The sequence below is a fragment of the Mesoplodon bidens genome, assembly GCF_964165515.1.
Source record: "Mesoplodon bidens genome assembly, chromosome: X".
Classification (NCBI taxonomy): Eukaryota; Metazoa; Chordata; class Mammalia; order Artiodactyla; family Ziphiidae; genus Mesoplodon; species Mesoplodon bidens.
In genome coordinates, this window is record NC_138163.1 from 115,146,449 (window position 1) to 115,169,966 (window position 23,518).

Genomic DNA, 23,518 nt, shown 5'->3' on the forward strand with positions numbered 1-23,518 from the left:
TATTCATTTTTACTTTGCGGGTCAGTATTTCCTGATAATAGCTTTGCTTTCCTTGACTTCAAAATAAAAATATAAGTGATAAGTAAAATTGTGAAGATGGTAAATAAACTTAGTGATAATGGGCATTTATATTGTATACTTAACTACATATAGGAGACAAAAACTGAATCTATTCCATAAAATCGACCAAGGTGCATATTTCCAGACTCTGGAGACTGGTGTAATTTTGAAGACACAGTGTTTACTGAAATTCACAGTCAGAGTTCTCATGTAGAGTGACTTCTTTGAACTTAGCATATTTAGAAAGTGGCCCAACTTCTACAGACACAAAGAAGATAGAACAGTGTATCTGTATCCGGGAAAACTATTCCTCACTCAAGAAAGGTGTGGGGGAAATGGAAACGAAGCTAGATAGTCTCCTTGAAGAAGAGATTGCAGCCACCTTCCTGAATTTACATGTTCATAGCACCGAGTGCTCCAATTTGAAGATAGCATGTGAGATCTTGCTTGCTTTTCCATTGCTTTCTAATGTCATATTTTTCAAGTCGTTCCCCTCCTTTTCTGTTGTTATGGTTTGAGGCAGTTTCATTCTATGTAAATTCAGCATATTGCCTCTTAAACTTCTCATAGCAAAGACAAGTCATTTCACAGAAACAAAACAAAAAGCCCAGCAGGGGACACTCAACGTAATACAGGAATTAATATATTAACTATCATTTATTAGAAGAGTGAATTAAATATCATTTATTGGACATTTAAAATGCATTAATTCAGTCAATACATATTTATTGAGCAAAGACTATGTGCTTGGCCCAGCTGGGGATAAAGCAGTGAATATACAAAGTATTTGGTTTTATGACACTTATATTCTACTGAGAGGAAATGGTGGGGGAAAGAACATTGCTCAAAAAGCTTTATACAATACTACTTCACACCCATTATGATAACTATTAAAAAAAAGGAAAACAAGTTTTGGCGAAGATATGAAGTTGGAACCCTTGTGCATTACTGGTGGGAATGTAAAATAGTGCAGCTGCTATGGAAAACCAGTTTGGAGGTTCTTCAAAAAGTTAAACAAAGAATTACCATATGATCCAGCAATGCCACTCCTAGTTATATACCTAAAAGAATTGAAAGCAGAGATGCATACAGATACTTGTACAACAATGTTCATGACAGCATTACTCACAATAGCCAAAAGGTGCAAACAACTCAAATGTCCACCAAAAGATGAAGGAATAAACGAAACATGGTATATACATACAATATTATTTGGACTTTAAAAGAATGAAATTCTGATACTTGTTACAACATGGATGAAGCCTGAAAACATTATGCTAAGTGAAATAAGTCAAGACACAAAAGGACAAATATTGTATGACTCCATTTATATAATATACCTAGAATAGGAAAATTCCTAGAGATAAAATTAGAATAGCAGTTACCCTGTGCTGCGGGGCGGGGGGGAGAAAGGAATGGGTAATTACTGCTTAATGGGTACAGAGTTTCTGTCTGGGATGATGAAAAATATCTAGAAATGGATAGTGGTGATGATTGAGCAACACTGTGAATGTAATTAATGCCGCTAAATTGTACAATTAAAAATAGTTAAAATGGTAAATTTTATGTTATGTATATTTTACCACAATAAAAAATTAAATTTTACATTTTATATGGGAGAATATTATGTGAATTATATCTCAATAAAGCTATCGTTTTAAAAAATCTTTATATGCATTATCTCATTTAATCTCCTTCTATATAATCTCATTTAACCCTCACTTTAAATATCAACTCTCCGTTGTGTCCTGTATTTGTATCTCCAGCTCTAACCTCTTTCTGAACTCTAGATTTATATATCCAGTTGCCTATTTATCATACTCAATTGAAATCTAAAAAATTTCTTTAGATGTAACATGACCCACAAATAAATCTTTACTTCTACCCTCAAATCTACCCTTACCCTAGTCTCCCCTGTCTCACTGATAAACACACCATTCACCTAGTTGCTCAAGCAAAATAGCTAGAAGCCCTTCGAAACATTAGCCTTATCCCAATGGAACTAGTGTGACGCCAGTGAGGGGGTGCTCAAAAATTAAGGTAAATATTATTTCAATGCAATTTTGAATAAAATCAAATGAATATAAAAAATCCATGAAAATAAAGGCTTATAATTCTTTAGTATACCACTCTATTTTATATCTATCCTATCAATTATCACTAATTGATATTTTCCTGATTTTATTTCTTTATATAGGTATATATTTTCCCTTACATACAGTGTAAGTACCATGGGAAAGGGAGTCTTATCTGCTTGTTTACCACTTTATTCTATAAATATGTCCTCCATTTCCCAGGCTCTCCTACCAACTGACTTCCAGGTTGGATTTTTCCAAGAGGATCTGTTGTTTCACCTTCTGGGTTTGGTAACACCACTTCCTTCCTTTCTTCTTCCCTTCAGACATAGGGGTGGTTGCTAACCCCTGGACTGCCTATGTCCTGCCATTTCAGTTCTTCTAACATATTTATAACCCATTTACCACATTAAGTTCTCCCTACTGAACTGCTTATAAAGAATTTGCTTTAGCTGACTAGATCCTGGCCTATACAGTGGTTTAGGAAACAAATACCCGAGTGCTTAATCTACATTATACATAAATTCCTACAAGTCTCCCAGGAGGTTAAAAAAAAAAGAGGTAAACAAATTATATTTCTACACTTGCAAATATTTCAACACTCTTTAAACATGGTGCATTTAATAAATTAAGCTGCTTTTGCATTTTCCTATCTATGATGAAAGCCTTTTATTTCTATATCGAAAACAAAAATGGGGGGGTAGAACAGAATTAAACTGAGTTAATTTAATTTAAAGGCAGAATTAGATGTTTTTGGGAAGAGACTTTTTTATTCTATATAATTTATACACATTTCACAGTTGGTTTCTTTTCAATACTTTTTAGGCAATTTTAGTATCAATTCCAGTCAACTGCAATTTTTAGATTTTTCTGACTAGAAAGAAGAGTCATTAATCTGAATCACCTACAATTTACTTAAAGAACAAATGGTTGAAATAGGCCATTTTCAGAGAAAAGGAAATGGGCTAATGATTTGTATATCTTCATAAATATAAACATGGTAGATAGAATGTGACAATTATACTACGGATTCTTGTCAACAAAAAAGACAGGAATAAAATACTTTACACTCGGGTGGGCAGAATGTAATGCCATGGAGTGATATTAGAGATATGATTAAAAGTTAAAAGCAAAATATGAATGGGTCGCATCTTTATCAAAATGTGATAAATAATACAAAAAGAAGAGGACATTTGCAAGGGCAGAAGAATCCACTAACAAGCTGTGTGATGGACAAATAACTTATCTTCCCTGAACTTCAGTTACCTGATCATAAAATTATAAGGATACTTAACCTCATAGTTGTTGTGAGAAGTAAATAACATCCTGATATAAAAACACTTCCTAATGGAAAAACTGTTACATAGTATGTTTTATTGATGTTACCATTTTCTGCTCTGATGGTTTAACAGCTTCGATTGTCAACCTCACTGTATCTGTTGAATCTTCACACTTATGCCTGATGTTCTTCCATTCATTCTTCATAATATTTTCACCACTGGTTAAATATGGAATTTATATCAAGGTCACCACTTTTTAAAAGCTTAAGCTCCTTTCCAGCAGCAACTCATAAAAGAGATAAATCCTATAGCTCTTTATATTTAATCTCCTTATCCTACTACAAATATAGCCCTCCTCCAATTCTGTTCTCCAGATTCAACTTTTCATTTTTATAGAAAGGCTCAATATGAATAGAACACTCTTTCTGGGAGTGAAGTCTCATACATTTTGATATTCAGTTATACTTGTCTCATATTATTGCCAGAAAGAGCTGCCATTGATGTGAGGGCCTCCCTAGATGCAGCAGTAGGGAGATAAATGAATGAATGAATGAATCAATCAATCAATCAATCAATCACCACATCACCATGAATGAGGGCTTGTTATTGGCTCTGCTCTCTTAGTTTTAGAGGAATGAATCACCAAGGGGATTCTAGAACTGGATAGTTAAATATTTGCAGATGTCAACGTAGAACAGACATTTTGAAATTCAGTACTTTCAGAAGAATGGGTCATATGTAAAACACTTATCCCTAGTCAGAGGGGAGGTGGAATAATTACACAGGAGACTTTGTGTAACAGTCAGCTGTCAAAATACTTTTCTGTCAATACTATAAGATTCTCTCTCATGTTCTTCTCACATGAAACAACTGTTACAAAGTACTGAAAATGGCTCTACTGTATACATGATTTCCAGTCACAAAATCTGCTTTTTCCTTAAAAGTCTGTTATGATAATAGCAAGCAAGAAAACAAAAGGGAGAGAGAACTCTTACGGAATGGAGGAATTCAACTATGTTATATTCAGTCTTATCAGGATGCAGGGTTTTCCCAAATTATTCTTCATACATACATGAAGAATATCATAATGATTAACTAGACAACTTTTCCTTGAGTGCTTTCTCAAAGCTACAATTTAGGTAACAGCACTGTAATCATTCCCACTCTCAAAACCCTTCTGTTCACTAGCCTATTAAATACAATAGTAATTGACCACCTTGGTGACTAATTTGCAAAAGCTATTACATTGCTTCTGGCTTCTAGTTTTATTAATATGGATTTATTTGGTATCCAAATTGTACAAAGCATCACTGCGTAATTTGACTTTGCAGTTACTGATGTTTTTATTTACCATTTATTAAGTCTATAATGTATAAAGCACATAACATGAATAAGTTATTAATCTGAATTGTGGCTTTGGGTTAGTTTCTCATTTGTCGAATAAAAGTCTACATGAGGGCTTACATCCTTTCCCAAATTTCCAAAATAATATTATTGATAATATCATTCTGCACGTTATATTTCCCTGATCTATGGGTGTATTGACAGATTTTACACAGAGATATTCTATGTTCATGTGCACGTGTGTGTCCTCTATATATCTACCTATGATTTACCTCTTTCCCTTCACTAATAAAAATGTTTCAGTGGTAGTGTGAACTATTCTCCTCACTTTCTCAACACAGGCCCATCCCTTTCTCTACTATGGTCTGAGTTTCTTCACTAGTATTTCTCAGAAAATGTTGTTACTAGAGTTATCAATAACCTGGCTTTCCTCTGTTATCTGGGTTGAGCACAATATGAAAATTTAATTTTATTTATGCCCATTCATCTTGAGTTTTTATCAGAGAGTGTTTTCCTTTTGTGCCTCGATTCATTTTCTCATTTCCCCTTAAATACCGGAATTTCCTTAGGTTTTTGTCCATTTTATTTGTTTCCTCTTCAGCACTTTTATGTTACCTATTCAGAATGAAAAATTGCTGCACCCCACTGACGGATCCAGTTGTGTGCTAGTGGTGTACAAAGTAACAGGGTAAATGTTGCACTTTTTTAAAAAAATTGAAAAGTATGTAAATTGTTAATGAGTACACACCAATGGTGAAAAATCCCCACCTATGAGCCCCAGCCACCCTGAAGCCAATCCTGGGGGGCAAATCCTATCACTAGGTTCTTTGTTATCCACAGGAATTGGACCAATTAACACCCTCAACAACAATGTTTGAGAGGGCCTGTTTCCTCATACCATTAGCTAACATGGTAAGCTATGAAGTGTTTTCATCTCTGGCAATCTAATAGGTAAAGATATGGTCTTTTATTTTTGTCTTAACTTGCAATTCTATTAATTGTGAGGTTGAAGATTTTTTCATATACTTAAATAGCATTTGTATTCCTTATTTTGTGACCTGTCATCTTGACTTTTTACTTCTCCTGGGTTAATGATCTTATTTTTATTAACTTGCAAGAGACTTCTGAGGTCAAACTCTGAGATGGGAAATACTGAGAAATGATTTGAGACCAGGTATATTAGAGCACTGGTTACTGGGAAATCAAAAGAAAGGGGTATAGAAAAAGCACAGGACCAGAGGTGTTCATCCCTTCTTAGGAAGAGTGAGGTACCTTCGAGAGGAAACATGTGCTTCTAAGACTTAGTGGTGAAGGGAAAAAAGGAACTGACTGAAGGTAAAGGGCTCTAATGAACGAAGGCTGTGACAAAGAATCAGAAGAAATCAGACTTGTGAAAAAATGTACAATTTGTTAAAAATACCACCACAACCACCAACATTAACAATAATAAAATCTATGTATCGTAATGGCAGCAAAAGAAGGTGACCTTAAAATATGAAATCAAGTAAGCCATGCAATCCCCCTACCCTACCCACTTCAAAGTGTCTTCTATTGCTGGGGGAAAAAAAGCCAAAAAATGAGAATCGATTCAGCAGATGAAACCATTGCAGAACACATCTGCACACGTCCAAATCCACACCTGCACAAAGCAGAGGAAAAATTTAACTTGACGCTCCAACAGGAATTTTATACTTAAATAAGTATTGCAGAATTGGAATCATAAACTTCTTTTTTTAACTTCAAAGACAAAAGAACAAACAACATGAAGTATGAAACAGGAGCTAGTCAAACTCAGGAGAAACAGAATAAATTAGGATTAAATTACAAAGTACCTATGATAGGCAGAATTGCTAAAATGGCCAGTGAAATATGGTCCATTCTAATTCTCAGAACATGTGAAAATAATGAGTTACCACTCCTGTCATTATAGTACGTTATGTGGCACCATAACTTAAAATAGGGACTATTATCCTGGATTATCCACATGGGCCCTTAGAAGCATAGAATCTTCTCCAGCTGGTGACAGAAGAGGAAGTCAGAGGTGCGAGAAGCATAAACAGGATTCAATATGCCATCACTGGCTTGAGTATGGAGGAAGACACTTGCCAAAGAATGGGAGCAACTTTTTTTTTTTTTTTTTTTTTTTTTGCGGTACTCGGGCCTCTCACTATTGCGGCCTCTCCCATTGCGGAGCACAGGCTCCGGACGCGCAGGCTCAGCGGCCATGACTCACGGGCCCAGCCACTCTGCGGCATGTGGGATCTTCCCGGACCGGGGCACGAATCCGTGTCCCCTGCATCGGCAGGCGGACTCTCAACCACTGCGCCACCAGGGAAGCCCGGGAGCAACTTTTAACAGCTGAGAGTGGCCCCTGACACAACTGGCAAAAAAAAAAAAAAAAGGAAATTTAATCCTATAACCACATCTGACTTTGACCAACTACTTGAATGAGCTTACAAGTGGATTGTTCTCCAGATCCTCCAGTTAAGAAGCCTAGCCCAGGCAAATTTGATTTTGGACTTCTGAGACCCTAAACTGACACTGCTCTGTGTTCTGACTTGCAGAACTAAGAGGGGAAAAACAAACAAACAAAAAAACAGGTGTTGTTTTAAGCCACCAAGTTCGTGGTAATTTGTTATGGTAGCAATACAAAACTAATACAGTTCTGGAGGGAGAAGAGGTATACCCACAATTAACAGAGGATCATAAAGGATAGAATAGAAAAGAGACAAGAAAATAAAGTAATACAAAAAGCTTTAGAAAGAATATGATAGAAAAGGCAGGAAGAGATTATCCGACATACTTATAAGTGAAATCCTTGAAGGGAAAAAAGCAAATCAAAGAAACAGAAGAAAGATTTTCAGACAATGATTCAAGAAAACTTTGCTGAAATAAAAGTTCTGAATTTACATATTTAAAAAGTAATAACACTGCCTCGATTCCTAAAAAACATGTTTTGCGTTTGCCTTGCACAACTGCAGACTGGATATGGACGCCTGGCCCGACTCTCCAGTAGGAAGTACAGGTAGGAGAACAGGAAATGCAGGCCAAAGGACAGCCCACTGCGCAGGCCTGCACAGCACGCAGACGCGCGGAGGTGTGCGCAGGCGCACGCAGGCGCACACAGCACGCAGACACGCACAGCAGGCAGACGCGCACAGCACGCCGACGCGCGCAGGCACACGGAAGCCCGTCTAACCCCGATGTCGACTTCTGGCTTAGCCAGGCCGGCCCTATCTGAGGCTGCCGCCCCTACAGATACAGGTATTTTCAGAAACTCACAAGAATTTTGTGTAGCACTCCCTTGGAGGTGGGTTTCTTGGTGTCTGTACTTAAGTTAGGCTAGTAGTTCCACTGTGGAGTTGGGGCAGCTTGCAGCACTACACACCCATATGAAAGACGCGATTTTCACCCGCTTCGTCAGTAACGCTTAACGTTTTCTCTTCTTTTAGGGCCCCTATTTTGTACCAAAATGCAACAGTCTTTAGAAAGAGCTTTGGATCGTGCGGAGTATGTCATTGCAGGTGCCCAACAGAGACCTCCAAAAAGGCAATACTCATCTAATGGGGAAAAGTCTCTGTATGAAAAACTTTATGACATTTATGTTGAAGAATGTGAAAAGGAGCCTGGGGTTATGGAGGAATTAAGCAATGTGAACCTGTTAGAGAAGCTTCTTAGGAGAGAGTCGTTGCCGTGTTTGGTGGTCAACCTGTACCCAGGAAAGGAGGGCTATTCGCTGATGCTCAAGTGGGAAAATGGATCATCTGAAGAGACCATTCGACTGCCCTATGAAGAAGGGGAATTGCTCAAATACTTGGATGCAGAAGAATTACCTCCTGTTTTGGTGGATTTCCTGGAAAAGTCTCAGGTTAACGTTTTTCATCGTGGGTGTGTCATAGCAGAAATACGGGACTACAGGCAGTCCAGTGACAGGGAACCTCCCCATTACCAAAGCAGGCATATTCTCTTACGTCCCACGATGCAGACTTCAGCCTGTGATGTAGAGGCCATAGCCAGCGATAACCAGAAATGGACCCAGGAGGACAAACTTTTGCTTGAGAACCAACTGATCTTAGATACAGCTGAACCACTGTGTCTAGACCCTTCTGTATCAGCAGTCTGCACTGAAAACAGACTGCTCTATAACAAACAAAAGCTGAACACTCGTCCCATGAAAAGGGGCTTCAAGAGGTATTCTATGGCCTCTCTGAATCGGCAGCAGGAGCTGTCTCATTGTCCACCTCCTCCTGAGCTAAGAGCCCTGACTTCCTGCAAAAAAATAAGAGAAAGTAAAACAGGTGGGAATTACGGCCTCAAAACTTTTAAAGCAGGAACTTGTGTAGATATGTGGAAACAGACACCCTGTGACTTGGCTGTACCTTCTGAAGTGGACGTGGAGAAATATGCTAAAGGGAAGAAATCTGTCAAATATGATGACTCACAATCAACAGTCTGGCCAGTGCACGAGGTACAAGATGGTTCTGTATTTGGGTGTGAAGAGGGCAGTCAGTCCCAGACAACAAAGCTGACCTTGCAGTCGCTTAATGATCCACTTATTTCTGGAAAAAGAAGCTCCCATAAACAAGTCACACGTGAGAGACAGCTGTCTCCCCCGCAGTCCTCCACAGATAACCATTCCTGTAGTTTCATGCCAGGGCCAAAGACTGATGTGGGGAGGATGGTCAGTCAGTCCAAGGAGTTGGTCCAAAAGAGCGCCCAGCGTCCAGTGCAGGTATCACACAGTTCCGGTGACTCAGCTGGTCTCAGGCAACCTTCTCCAGGGAAAGAACCAGAACAGCCTAAGACTGGGTCAGTTCAGTCTTCAGTGCCGGACAAGGGAACCAAACATCCACCTCCACCCATCACACTTCCCTTGAAGTCAGGAAGGAGCTCCAGTGGTGACAGTTTCACTTCACAGCAGGCAAGCAGCTCTCATAAATCTCCATCTCCTGCCCCTGCCCCTAAGCCACCAAGTCCTTCCCAGAAATTCTCTGCGGAGGTGAATCGAATTAGCTTGCTTCCTGCCACAGCCCTGTCCACTGAGGGCTCATCACAAAGGACCCAAATTTTGGCCAGATCATCTGGCCTGAAGATCAGAGTGGTGTACGCTGATAAAGGACGCCAGGCCTCGGGGAGAGGCTCCAAGCCCATGCAGGACTCTACCACTGGGGCCACAGCTCCTGCAGGAATCATGTTCTGTCAACTGCCCACAGGGATCAAGCCTGACCCCCTTCCCACAGGGGTCAGAACTGGCCACCTGTCTACAGGGAGGAAGACCAGGCCCTTGCCCAGAGGAATCAGGCTTGACCACCAACCAACAGGGATCAAGCCTAGCCCCCTGCCTGGAGGAATCACTCTTGGCTACCAACCAACAGGGATCAAGCCTGACCTCCCGCCCACAGAGATCAGACCAGGCCATCTGTCTACAGAGAGCAAGCCCAGCCTCCTGCCTGGAGGAATCACTCTTGGCCACCAACCAACAGGGATCAAGCCTGACCCCCTGCCCACAGGGATCAGACCTGGTCACCCGTCTACAGGGAGGAAGACCAGGCCCTTGCCCAGAGGAATCAGGCTTGACCACCAACCAACAGGGATCAAGCCCAGCCTCCAGCCCACAGGGATCAAGCCCGGCACCCTGTCTACAGGGATCAAGCCTAGCCCCCTGCCTGGAGGAATCACTCTTGGCCACCAACCAACAAGGATCAAGACTGGCCAGCAGCCTGCAGGCGCTCAGCCACCAAATGTGCTGCCTGCTGCACCACCGGCTCCTCAAGGAGGTGTTCAATTTATTGTTAAAAAAGCTTCCAGTCTCAGGCCCTTAGGTCTACTCCAGCTTCTACCAGACTCACTCACTTTGAACACCCAGCAGCAGGCCCAGGAGCAGCCACAGCAGCAGTGCTTCTACCACCTGATTCCACAGCAACTTCAACAACCCACAACTTCGCATCCTCAGCAGCCAGTGCCACAGGCTCCTGCACAAGGTTCAGTCAGTCAGACAACGGACTTACCTGCTCAGCAAGCAACGGCCATTAACCTCAATGAAGTGGAGGGTTTTCTGCAGCCCCAGGTAGTTGTGTTGTCTCAGCTGGGCTCTGCCCAGAGCCACCCAGGGCCAAACCTCCCTCAGCAGGGATCTCAGCTCTCCTCTGCCTTGCAGCTGCAGTGGCAGCCATGGCCTCAGCCAATACAGTTCGGAATCTTGCGGCGCTTAGTGGCTGTGACAACAGTAACAGCCCAGACAGCTCAGCCCCCTCCACCTAGTGAGCATACAGCAAGCCAGTCAGAAGGTAAAATGAAGAGAAGCACACCAACCCCTCCAAAGCCCTGAGTCTTGCACTACTTTTTAATCTTTTTGAAAACAACACAAGAGTATTGGATCAAAGGGTTTCTAAGTTTTCACTCCATTTTGGTATTTAATGTCTCAGTATTTTACATTGGTAGGTGTACAAATTATACAAAAGCACAACTCTATGCGTTTTTAAAAAAAAAAAAACAGGGAAATGATTTACTGAAAAACAAAAAATGGGCTATGGTGCTAACCACCATGTCAGAATCCCATCTCTGCAATTTACTGACCTCAAGCCTATTGCCTGACTTCTCTGAATCTCCATTTCCTTGTTTATAAACAGGTAAGTAGTTATATCTACTTCTTAAGTTTATTGTCAGGGTTAATGTTAAATATTGAAATTCAAGTTAACTTTAAATTAATAAAATATTAAATATTTGAAAGAAATAAGCATAAGTACTTAAGCTGAAAATAAACTATAGTAATAATATTAGTGCAAATGATAGTTTTGTTACATTATATAAAAGTCAACTTTATGATCAATGGCAAATATGCCATGGAAGTTTAATTCCTCAAAAAAAACCCCACACACCAGACTTAAAAATAAGCAAAAATATATATATTTATATATGCATTTCTTAGGTTTTCAAATTATATCTTTATGTGTTATATATTATTATCATATGTTTATTCTTTTTTTAAAATTTATTTTATTTTTGCTGTGTTGTGTCTTCGTTTCTGTGTGAGGGCTTTCTCCAGTTGTGGCAAGCGGGGACCACTCTTCATCGCGGTGCATGGGCCTCTCACTATGGCGGCCTCTCTTGTTGCGGAGCACGTGCTCCAGACGCGCAGGCTCAGTAGTTGTGGCTCACGGGCCTAGTTGCTCCGTGGCATGTGGGATCCTCCCAGACCAGGGCTCAAACCCGTGTCCCCTGCATTAGCAGGCAGATTCTCAACCACTGCGCCACCAGGGAAGCCCTGTTTATTCTTTAGGTTCCTTATATTTATATATTCCTTATTTCTTTTTTAAAAATTTATTTTAGTTATTTATCTATTTATTTATTTTTGGCTGCTTTGGGTCTTCGTTGCTGAGTGCGGGCTCTCTCTAGTTGCAGTGAGCGGGGGCCACACCTTGCTGTGGTGCATGGGCTTCTCACTGTGGTGGCTTCTTTTGCTGCAGAGCATGGGCTCTAGGCACACAGGCTTCAGTAGCTGTGGCACGAGGGCTTCAGTAGTTGTGGCTCACGGGCTCTATAACGCAGGCTCAGTAGTTGTGGCACACGGGCCCGGCTGCTCCACAGCATGTGGGATCCTCCCGGACCAGGGCTCGGACCCATGTCCCCTGCATTGGCAGGCAGATTCTTAACTGCTGCGCCACCAGGGAAACCCTCCTTATTTCTTATAGTTGTATATTTCTTAGGTTTTCAAATTACCTACAAATAATTAAATATATTATTATATATTCCTTAGGTTTTCAAATTATACATATGGGTAAAGATTTTAATCCTTTCTTAATAAACAGTAGCTTTTTACTCTAACTAGATGCACTACATGGTGAGTTCTCTGTCTGATAAAACTAAATGAATTAGGCATTTGTAATTCATTCTTCAGTAATTGAGGGACGATTTGGATATATAACTCAATATCATTTGCCAGACAATATTCTTCAAATGTATTATTCATGTGGTGCTTATTATTTTGCAAACACTTCATAGTATACAAATGCACCTGCTGTCTGCCATTCATCTTGCTCCTCTATTCTGTCTCAATTATTTTGTCTCCATCAGACAGGATAATAATCACAAGAGAGACAGGGTAAAAGTTTCTTGACTTGTAACAGCTGAGTGAATAAAAAATAAGTTTAGATAAACTGAAAAAAATGACAACAGGGAATTATAGGGGAAAGAATGAATAATTGTGATATGAAGATATCTTTAAATATATATGCTAATTGAAAAAAATTATTTCTGTAGCTCCTAAACAATATATTTTAGGATAACAATGTAAGGTAAGAAACTAAATGACTACTTCAAACGCCCTCCCCCCAAAAAACCTGAGTAAATTCATACATGTGGAAAATACTTTTAAAATATTTTATATGTAAGTGTAAAGATTTGTATCACTCAAAAATGTCATCTTCCTGATTTTCTGGAATTGCAGGTTGCTTGAAAAGAAGGGGATATTTGAAAATATCAGAAAAATATATTTGTTAATAGTTATTTTTGTTGAAAGACTTAATTTTATTGTAATGATATTTGCTATTTGAGACATCCCCTTGGATGACCGGTAAACATCTTTCATTTAACATGTCCAAATACGATGACATTCATCTTTTTCCTGATCCTATTAGAACCTTTACTGTTTGGTGTTAGAATAATTCACAAAGCAACTGAATTAATTACCAAGTAATTTTAAATAACTTAAAAAATAGAAAATCTATCTGCATACCCTTCTTATCCCTAACTGTTTCTATTCTAACTTTGAGGGATACCTAGAGAAATTCTCAGGCTTCCTTCTTAATAGCTGAACAATCACCCACCTTGAATGAGTCCTGACACTAGCAAATGGATTAATGATAAAATATTTTCATCTGTGACATTTCTGACCAAGTCACACTCCTTTGCTTAATATCCTTCCCTGAATCTGCATACTCTGTGGAATCAAATTCAAACTATTTTGTTTAGCTATACAAGGTCTTTTTAGACCAGGATTTGTCTTGTATCTCTTTCCCAATCTCCTACCACTTCCCCATTCACATCTGTGGCTTTGGCAGTACTTAACTCCTGGTGCTCCCAATGTGCCATGTTCATCCTCACCTCCATGTGTTGGTGGAGACCCTCAAGCAGGAACTCCTTCCCATTCTCTGCTCATAGCTTAGTACTCAGCCTAAGTACCACCCATCTGGATCTGGGTCTACTTCCATATCATCCTTTATTACAGCACAGTTCAAACTATTTCACAGGATTATTTTGTGAATCAAATATGGTAGTAAATATTAAAAAAAGAATTGAAAAGGTAAATTAATATAAACATCCTTTTCAAATTTTTGTTTATTTTTTCAAACATAGATTGTATGACTTTGCATTTACTTATATAGCATCAGTACTTTTACTTGAATGGTTAAAATTTTACTATATATAATTATAATCATATGTAATGTACATTTATATTCTCTAACTCTGTGTTGAATGTTACAATTGTCTTTTTAAAACATCAGAAGAATACTAAATGAGAATTATTACTTATTTAAATATAATTTAACTTTAAACAGAGGTTATGATGATAAGAAATAAGAAAATTAAATAAAGCTTTTTTTGTTTTCTTAGATTTGAACCAAGAAAATATTCCTGAATTCACAATTCAGTCATAGGTCATTCTGATGAACTATAACATATAAGTTTCCTTCTACAAAATTCCAAGGCTAAACTAAGGAACAAGAAGAAGACAAATCAGTAAGATACTCCTTTTTATTTCAAATCACCTCATTTTTGGTGCATTTATGTTTCTTAGAAGTTTTGAATTCTGGGCATATACCAATGTATGCAAATAAGACAATGTTCTCCTGTCTTTGCTTCCCTGTTATTGTCACGTGATAACAGCCTGATGGAGTCTTATTAGATGTTTGGGATGACAGGACTTAAAAACGATGTGGTGGGAAAATGGGGAGTTGTTCAGTGAGTAGAGTTTCAGTTTTGCAACATGAAAAAGTTATAGAAATTTGTTGTACAGCAATGTGAATATACCTAACACTAGTGAACTGTATACTTAAAAATGATTAAGGTGATAAATTTTATGTTTCATGTTTTTTACCACAATTAAAAATTTAAAACAACAACAATAAAACTGTGGCATACAAAATACTTCATTTTCAGGGTCCTTAGGGGAACCTCAGTCACCTATGGGTTCATAGCCCTGTTGTTAAAAGCACAACCCTCTGGAGCCAGCCAGTTTTAATTTCAAAACATGGCTTTGCCACTTACTAGTTGTGGGGCCATAGGTAAGTCACCTAACTTCTCTGTGCTTCAATTTTTCCATCTGCAAAATGGAGATATTTCATAGGACCCTTTTCACACAGTTGTTATAAGTATTAAAGAAGATAATATTTGTAAGCTGCTGAGACATTCCATAAAGTAAATTATCCAGAATGACTGAAATGGAGGAGTTACTCTCACCAAATTTAGAGGATATGTTTCAGATGATCTAACAATATAGGCTATCTGGCAAATGTGAAATCCCTCTGATGAGCAATGGGGGCCACCTGGAAGTGGTGCTAATTCTCCAGTGCAAATGCGTGAGATCGGCATTATCGTTGATTTATCAAATGATGTGGTTATCAGTTTTCTGACGCTGTGGACACAGCCAATAAATGGTAGTTGCTAATGGAAGCCCCAAATCAAACATCCCAACAGGAGACCTTCTGAATTACAAATTAAGTTGCCTCACACATGCCCCATTCCACATAGCCAGCTTCAGTGTAGGTGGCTGAGGACTTTATGTATTTAATGACTGATGATTCACCTATACAAAGAGGGAGGAGGCCAGGGAGCACCCAGTGTTTCAGAGTGGAAAGGAGCCTGTGGGTACAATTGTAGGCACCAATCAAAACCAGCAGTGCCCAACTCCTCACCTAAAATGCTTAACAGTAACTACGATGGGGTTACCATACTTCGCATTCATTCATTCACAAATATTTATTGAGTACCTATAATAGGACAGACGATGTCAAAGTTTTAAAGACATAGCAATAAATGAGACAATGCCTTTCAAAAGCTTACAGCCTAGTACATTAAGAACAAATAAATATTAATAAAGTAGAGAAAACTCTAGCTTGGCTTTCAAATCGAATTGATCAAGCACAATTCCTGCATTAACCTTCTAATTTTTAAAATTATATTTCAAGATTCTATGGCATTCAATGGTAATTTTAAGAAACATTGCCAATTAGGATTTAAAATGGAAATAGCAAAAGACTTCCAGATATAGTGTTGACATAATATCACTTTTTTATCACTTGCCCTCATTTCAGCTTAATAAGCTCTCTTGGCTCTCATCTTTCAGTGTTTAATCCAAAGCAATTAAACTGATGTGCAAATGCCATCTCCATTGCTTTAAGAGTGACACAACACAATTTCATTATGATAGGCAACTGGAATGTTTGTAGAATGATCAACTCATTTTTATTTTTAAAAATGTGCTTTTCTTGCAAGGTATGCTTGTAAATAAAATGTCCACACACACAAATTTTACTTGATAAATAACATGTAGATAATATTTGTCTTGTATACTGAACACAAAGTCCATACCATGTGGTATTTCTATTTAAAAGCCTGCTATTCTTTTGCTTAGTCTCTACAGAAATGAATATTTTAGCTAATGAATTATATTAGCAAAAAGTACAGGATAAGCAGAAAATGAACAAAGTGTGTGTGTATTGTTTAAGGTAGTCTGTCTTTTAGGATTCAGTTCTAATTAGGGAATGAGAAGGTTATAGTGGAAATTCCAAATACACTTTATTAGATTCAATTAGCTAAGTATGCGTGGTATTAATAGTCCCAGTTCTTCACTCCTGTCTGTACTCATACCCTTGGACATGTAACCTCCACTCTGAGTCTGAGTCCACCATGTGACTTGCTTGGGCCAATGGGATCTTAGAAGTCATGAAGTAGGGCCTTAAATCAGTACTTACACATCTCTTCTTCCTTTGTTGTACTTCTCCTGTTGACATGAGAACATACCTGAGCTAGCCTCTGGAGGATGAAAGTCTCACAGACTTAGATTCTAGCCACCCCAGTTATTCCATCTGAGGCCATCCTAAATCAGTCAACAACTAGCTGACTTCTAGAGAGGAAGTCAGCCATAGTTGGCTAGGTTTAGGACATAGTATACTTTCTCATCTCTGAGAGTCATATTTTTATCATCATCAGTTGGAACAAATGCATTATGTTGGATGGTACATATATATCACTGTCTTAAGAAGGAACAGATTTTCCATTAACCATTATTGACATATATTCAATAACACCCTTAAACACTCAAGAGGCTTTAGAAATATACTCTATTAAGAAGAAATATGTATCAGAATTTGAGCATTTCTTAAAAGGAAACATTTTTCAATTAAAGGCCTTAGTCTAGAAGCTGAAAAAATATTTGATAGACAAATTAATATTCATAATTCAATAAATATTTATTGAGAAACTATGTGCTACTCATTGTCCAAAGTTCTGAGATACAAAATAGGATTAGCCTTTGGACTTTAAGTGTTATGCTTGGTAAACTCAAATTTTAAAAATCCTAATTCAACCAAATACTATAAACAACAACAACACAAAAATGAGCATTACAAAATTTGTTTTGACAGAAATAATTTAAAAATATTCAATTTGTGGGCTTCCCTGGTGGCACAGTGGTTGAGAGTCCGCCTGCCGATGCAGGGGACACAAGTTCGTGCCCCAGTCCAGGAGGATCCCGCATGCCACGGAGCGGCTGGGCCCATGAGCCATGGCCACTGAGCCTGCGCGTCTGGAGCCTGTGCTCCGCAACGGGAGAGGCCACAACAGTGAGAGGCCCGTGTACCGCAAAAAAAAAAAAAAAAAATTCAATTTGTATTTATGCCCAAAAAGGAAACAAAAATATAAAAGAGTGAAATATGTGAGCTATAATTAATCTGAACTTTATTTTAATTCTGAATCCTATAATTATTTTGTGACTAATCTACTCCATGGGTAACCCAAGACTTACATGGCTAAGAAACACTTAAGTGACTCTAAAAACCTGCAGTTTCAGCATGATCCCAAGACACACAGTTGTCCAATTTACCAAACCTTAAATCACAGAAACGCTTATCTCCCATTGGGAGTGTTTAGGGTTTAGAGTATGGGGCTAAGGTGAGGTTGATAGGGTTTAAGTCCAATCTGCAACATTTATTAGCTGCCTGACCTCAGGTCAGTTATTTAAACTCTTTAACGTATCACTATAAACATTTTTGAAATTCCAGAGTTGAACTACACTGAATATGACCTTTTAATGTTGGAATTATTACTAGCTAACAGATATGGTTTTGTTCCCACTGATTCTATAGCTCCATGACATACTTTCTTACCTATAATAAGACTCTAAAATGACAAAAACAATTTTAGCCCATTAGCTTAACAGTTTACCTCACACACTCTTTTTGACTTTGATCATCACACCTAAATTTACAAACAAAAATTTTTCTGACACTCAAAAAGAAATAAATAATTATCCTGGGGTGATAGCTTTATGCTACAAATGTTTCTTGGTTGTAATCATTGGAGTACATGAAAAATAAAAGTATCTTTAAAAAATGTATCTGACAAAGCTAAATAAATTGTTGGAATACAGATTGCTATTTATGATTATATTGTCAAACTTCTTACATTCTTCCTAGAATTCTTCACACATTGTATGCATCCCTTGGGTTCTTCTCATAGCATTAGATATAAGATATACAAATTATTAAATACAGTTACTGGGTTAATAATGATTTTCTAAATCCCAAACTCTGCACAGTCATTAAAGTTATAATAATCATCATCACTTATCTTTTAAAGAAGTGTGCCACTGTGGAAAAATTAATACACTGTTTATTAGAAGCACTGAGACTGAGCACCATCTCTATCAGTGTGCTGATTGATTTGGCAAGTCTCACTCCTCTGAGCCTCTTTGCCCTCATGTATAAAAAGTCAATAACAGTATATCTGACTTAACTCATAGGCTTGACATGAGGATCACAGTTAAAATGCACATGAAAGTAAATAAAAGTGGAAGACATTCATAAACAATAAAGTTATGCATTACTAATTTTCTGTGAGTCTCAGTTTCACTTATAAAATAGCAATAATAATTTCTAGCTCACAGGATTTTCTGAGGATTCAATAGAAAAATACTTAACATATGCAAATAACACCATAATGCCAGAGACAGAGGAGTAGCTCAATAAATAATGGTGGTTGTACAACTTTAAACATTTAAAACAACTTAGAAATTTAGAGATAAAATATTATTTACATATATTATACTCCATAATATAATCACATATTATACCCTTTTTCATTTGTAGTACAATAAACTGTTCCGAATGAGAAAGAATAGCTGGAGAAAAAAAAATCTGACATGAGAATAATATGGTGAGACTTTCTCAGATTCTTAGACGTTCTCTGATTCTTTCTATTATCTCCAGATGAAAAAAAATTATAAAGTATCAGATGTCATATTATTAACTTTCCATTTCTCTGTTGTTTCTAGGTATTGGTTTGATGAGTAAATGTACCAAACATATTCTTTTTAGGCCAAAAGATCCTTTGTTATAGATAATATCTGATAAGTAGTTCTAAGAAAAGAGAAGACTACACAACAGCCCTGATTTATGTGGTCAATAGTCAAATATTCATTAATTGATTTCTTCAAAATCTGAATACAGGTTAGAATTCTCCAAGACTAACATGGGCTCCTGTGCGTCTAATTCCTCCATCATTCCTTCCTGTCTTACCTCTTTTAATCAGCTTATATCCCATAACTCCTTCCTGGCTTCATTTAATTCCCTGACAATCTAAATCTAAATATAAATATAAATATAAATCAATCATCTCAATACCCATGAGTTTCTCACTACATCTTTTTATTTCACCCAATTTTCCAAGTCCTGACTCCTTCTTCAAAGTCATGAATTCATTCTTAACTCACACAACCAAACCATCCAGAGGTTTTATTTAAAGATTATTTTTTTGTAAAATCCCTATCATATTAATGAGAGTAACTATTTCAAGGTGCTTAAGATTGATAGAAATTGTCCAAAGGAGAAAATTAAGTTAAAATGTAGATTAGAAATAAAGCTGACAGTAGCAAGAAAGCAAGGTCAGAGAATGAGAATTATGTCCTAGAAATCTGAAATGTTAAATAGAAAATCTGGTTGAGAAAAGTCCTATCTAAGAAAGAGTGGGGAAGTTCTATTTCTAGTAATATGGCAAACTAGGTTATTTGGACCAAGAAATGAAAATAAGTAAAAATACTAGATTCTTTCCCTCAAAATGAAATAGTTCATAAGAATCCTAGGCCAAAATCTAAGTAAAACCAGAGCTCAAAGAATTAAGTGGCCCACTGAAGACATCTTCCTGAGGGCATTACTGAACACAGTAATCTCAGTCACCACAATCTCGGTTTAATGGTGGCACAGGTCTGATAGCCTAGGGATTGGGGGTTTAGTCAAATCTCAAATTGGAGAGAACCCTCATCCAGTAAAGCTAAGGCCTACAATCATTAAGAAAATGATGAAACATAACTAAACTTGACCCTCTCCAACATCTTACACATCCTTAAGGTAGATCTATAGCACAAATTCATATTACTTATATAGTTCCCCAAAAAACCTCAAGCTATGAATTTCATTTAATTTATAGTGATCCCAGAGTGATCACACCTTAGGCACTTGCCAAGGCAAATGGAAATCCTTTCCAGAAGAGTTCCCCTTCATCCTAGGCCTCAGAGAATCCCCCAAAATAATATTCTAAGGAAAATGATCAGCTCGTTGAAAAAACAGACAAACAAAAACCAACTAAGCACAAAGGGGAAATAAAGTGCCTTGAGCAAGAATCATGAGAAAGAATAAAGAGAAGCTATCTCTCCACTCTCTGTAATGAAACTACAGATTTAAAGTTACCAACCAGCAATTTTAAAACAAAGAAATAAAAGACAAGCATAAGCATATATAGATATTCCTACATCTGTCTATAAAAATTACCTAACCAATTTAAAATAAGGCAACTCTTAGAACTTCTAGAAAAGAAAATATAATAAATAAAATTAAAATCTCAAGGGATAGGTTTAATACCACATTAATTACAGCTGATGAGAAAATAGAAGTGAAACATACATGCAGTGATGGAGAGGGGGGCAGTCACTGAAACAGGGGAGTACCCACCATCTCCCAAATATCCTTCTTTACTCAGGGTTAGCCATGACAAATTGGTAGTGGAATACTCTTTATAAATGGGAAGGTTCTTGAGGGTCACAGATGATGCTAGGTCAGCTTTGGTAGTAGTACAGATGTAAGGACACCAAGGCCACATATTTCTAGATTGCATCCTTGGCCCTGATCATCCTTTAAAAAAATGAATGTTTTGCTGCTTATATAAAGGATAGGAAGAAGGTAGAGCAAATCAAAATCTACTTTTAGGAAAAATCAAAAACAAAACAGATGCTCGCCATATATATATGTTAGAAGTTTCTTCCCAAGTATTTAATTATACAGTTTTCCTTTCAATATGAAAATGAATGTAAATAGCATAAAAAGCGATTTTTTTAAACTGTAATCAGACTTTCAGAGAAAAATAACAGCCAAGCACTTATTATGTACCAAACAAGGTACCAAGTGTTTTATGCATATCATCTCCTTAACCTTCACAATATCCTAGAAAGAAGAAATTCATATCCTCCTTTGACACTTAAGGAAATAGATTCAAAGGAGAAATAAATTGAAAATGACGGAACAGGATTTGAACTCAGGTCTGCTGATTTAACAGCTCAGGCTCTTAACTAAAAATAGTGTTATTTGATATAAAAATAAATTCAGGTTAAAAGAGCAGTGTCATCTTATTTTAAAAAGCACTTTTTACATCTACACCACTTCAATGACATTTCCCCCAAATTCCTTCCCTAACTCTGACAACTTACTATCAAACTAGAAAAACCCTGCTAGGTAAAAGGATTCTATCCTTAATATAAGTTGTTTACTATTCCACAGTGTGAACAATGTCATAAATGGAGATCTAGAAGGCAACTTGATAAATATGATCGATTTGGGATCTAAAGAATCACATGGGTTAGAGTAACATCAGCTACAACAAGGCAAAATGTAACATCACTTAAGGGAAGAGGCTCCACTTGGTTTCACAGCCAGCTGCAGAGGATTAACAGATACCAGTGGCAGCATGCTGACTATGAGCCAGCTGGGGGATGTAGCCAAACTGACTTCGGCTAAATTTTTTTTTTAATCACAATATTTGGACCAAGGGAGGGGCTAGTCTTGCTCTTCTCCGTGGTAGTTAGATCAAAGAAGAGTGATGTGATTGGAAACTATGTCGTGTGAATCACTGTGAGAACTAGAGATGTTTAGCTTATAAAAGGATATAGGAGTGTAAGAAGCAGGAGATGTGACAGAGGCACACATGTGTCCCCAGGCGTCTGTCCATAGGGAGATCCTAATGATTCCCATCAGGGATTTTAAAAATTCAGTTTTTTGCACATTAGATTTATTGAGCTTAGAACCCACTCAAATTTTGTTTTGTGTTTTCTATAAGTTTATTTATATCTGGGAAAACTCTAGCAAGGATCACAGCCAAGGAAGGCATTAAGATATTACATTGCCTCTGAGCACCATTTACACTCCCTGCTTTACTGGAAGAGTAGCCTAAACAGGGATGTTACAGCTTTCTTAAAATATCAGAAGAGCTTATGTAAGACTGAAGAACTACAATTGCTCTAGGGTAGGGTCTGAAGACAGAGAACTTGGCTCAAAAGGAAAGAACTTTGATGAGCTCCAAATAAAGAAGGAATTTCAAACTGAATGGTGCAAACAGAAATGCCTGTCTCAGGATGTCATGGACCCAAAGTTCAAATATAGGATAGACGTCCATTTGGCAGATATGGGGAAAAGGCACGTAAGAAGAGTTCTTAGGATTAAATGAGCTACGAAGTCCCCCCTCCCCCATCCTGAGATTATTTTAGACTAAAACTCCCAAATCTCTTCCCTTTAACTCTCTCCTGAACGTCTAACCTCATTTTCAAATACTTGTCTGAAACGGTCATTCTCAAAATTCTTCTAGTATCTTACATCCATTCAGTTAAAGACCAGAATATATCATCTGCCCAATTTCCTGTTTTTATTCTGCTACCACATTATCCTAGTCATCCAAGCAGGCAACCAGTATTATGGGACCCTCCCTTTTCCTCCTCAATCAGTTGCTAAATCATGTGGATTCTGCTTTACACAGTCTCTCACATCCACCCCCGCCTTTCCAGTTCTTTCCCACTATCCTAGTCAAAGCCTTCACTATTTCTCACTTAGGCCGTTTGGTAATGAGCTGTTACCTATTATCCTTCCCTCTGACCTCACCTCCATTCTATTTATCTAATATATGACAGCCAAATCAATTTTTCTTAAAAGTAGGCTGGATGACACATCTCCCTCTTCAAAATTCATTACCTCCTACGGAATTAATACAACGCCCTCACAATGGGATATGATCTAAAAGCTACATGGAACCTTTCCGTTCTTGTTCTCACTGTGATCATAAGTGCAACACGCTCCATTTCTGCCAAAGCTTTTGATTTTACATCCTTGGATGTTGTATCTAACGTAGGTAACATTAATTCCTTGCCTGGAGTGTGCCTAATTTTCACCTTTATAGTCAAAACTCATTTCAGGGGCTTCCCTGGTGGCACAGTGGTTGAGAGTC

General features: G+C 37.8%; 2 protein-coding genes across 2 annotated transcripts in view; one reads left to right on the plus strand and one right to left on the minus strand.

Moving 5' to 3' along the window:
- The window catches only part of IL1RAPL1 (interleukin 1 receptor accessory protein like 1), a gene marked incomplete at both ends in the record, with an annotated part of 1,089,842 nt that overhangs the window by 543,386 nt on the left and 522,938 nt on the right, over positions 1-23,518 (minus strand). The window lies entirely within an intron of this gene.
- LOC308608838 (transcription factor SPT20 homolog) lies at positions 8,232-11,087 on the plus strand (the record flags this gene model as incomplete). The annotated part of the gene is made up of 1 exon (XM_081222169.1): positions 8,232-11,087. The coding sequence occupies one exon, from the start codon at positions 8,232-8,234 to the stop codon at positions 11,085-11,087; it is 2,856 nt and encodes a 951-aa protein (XP_081078295.1).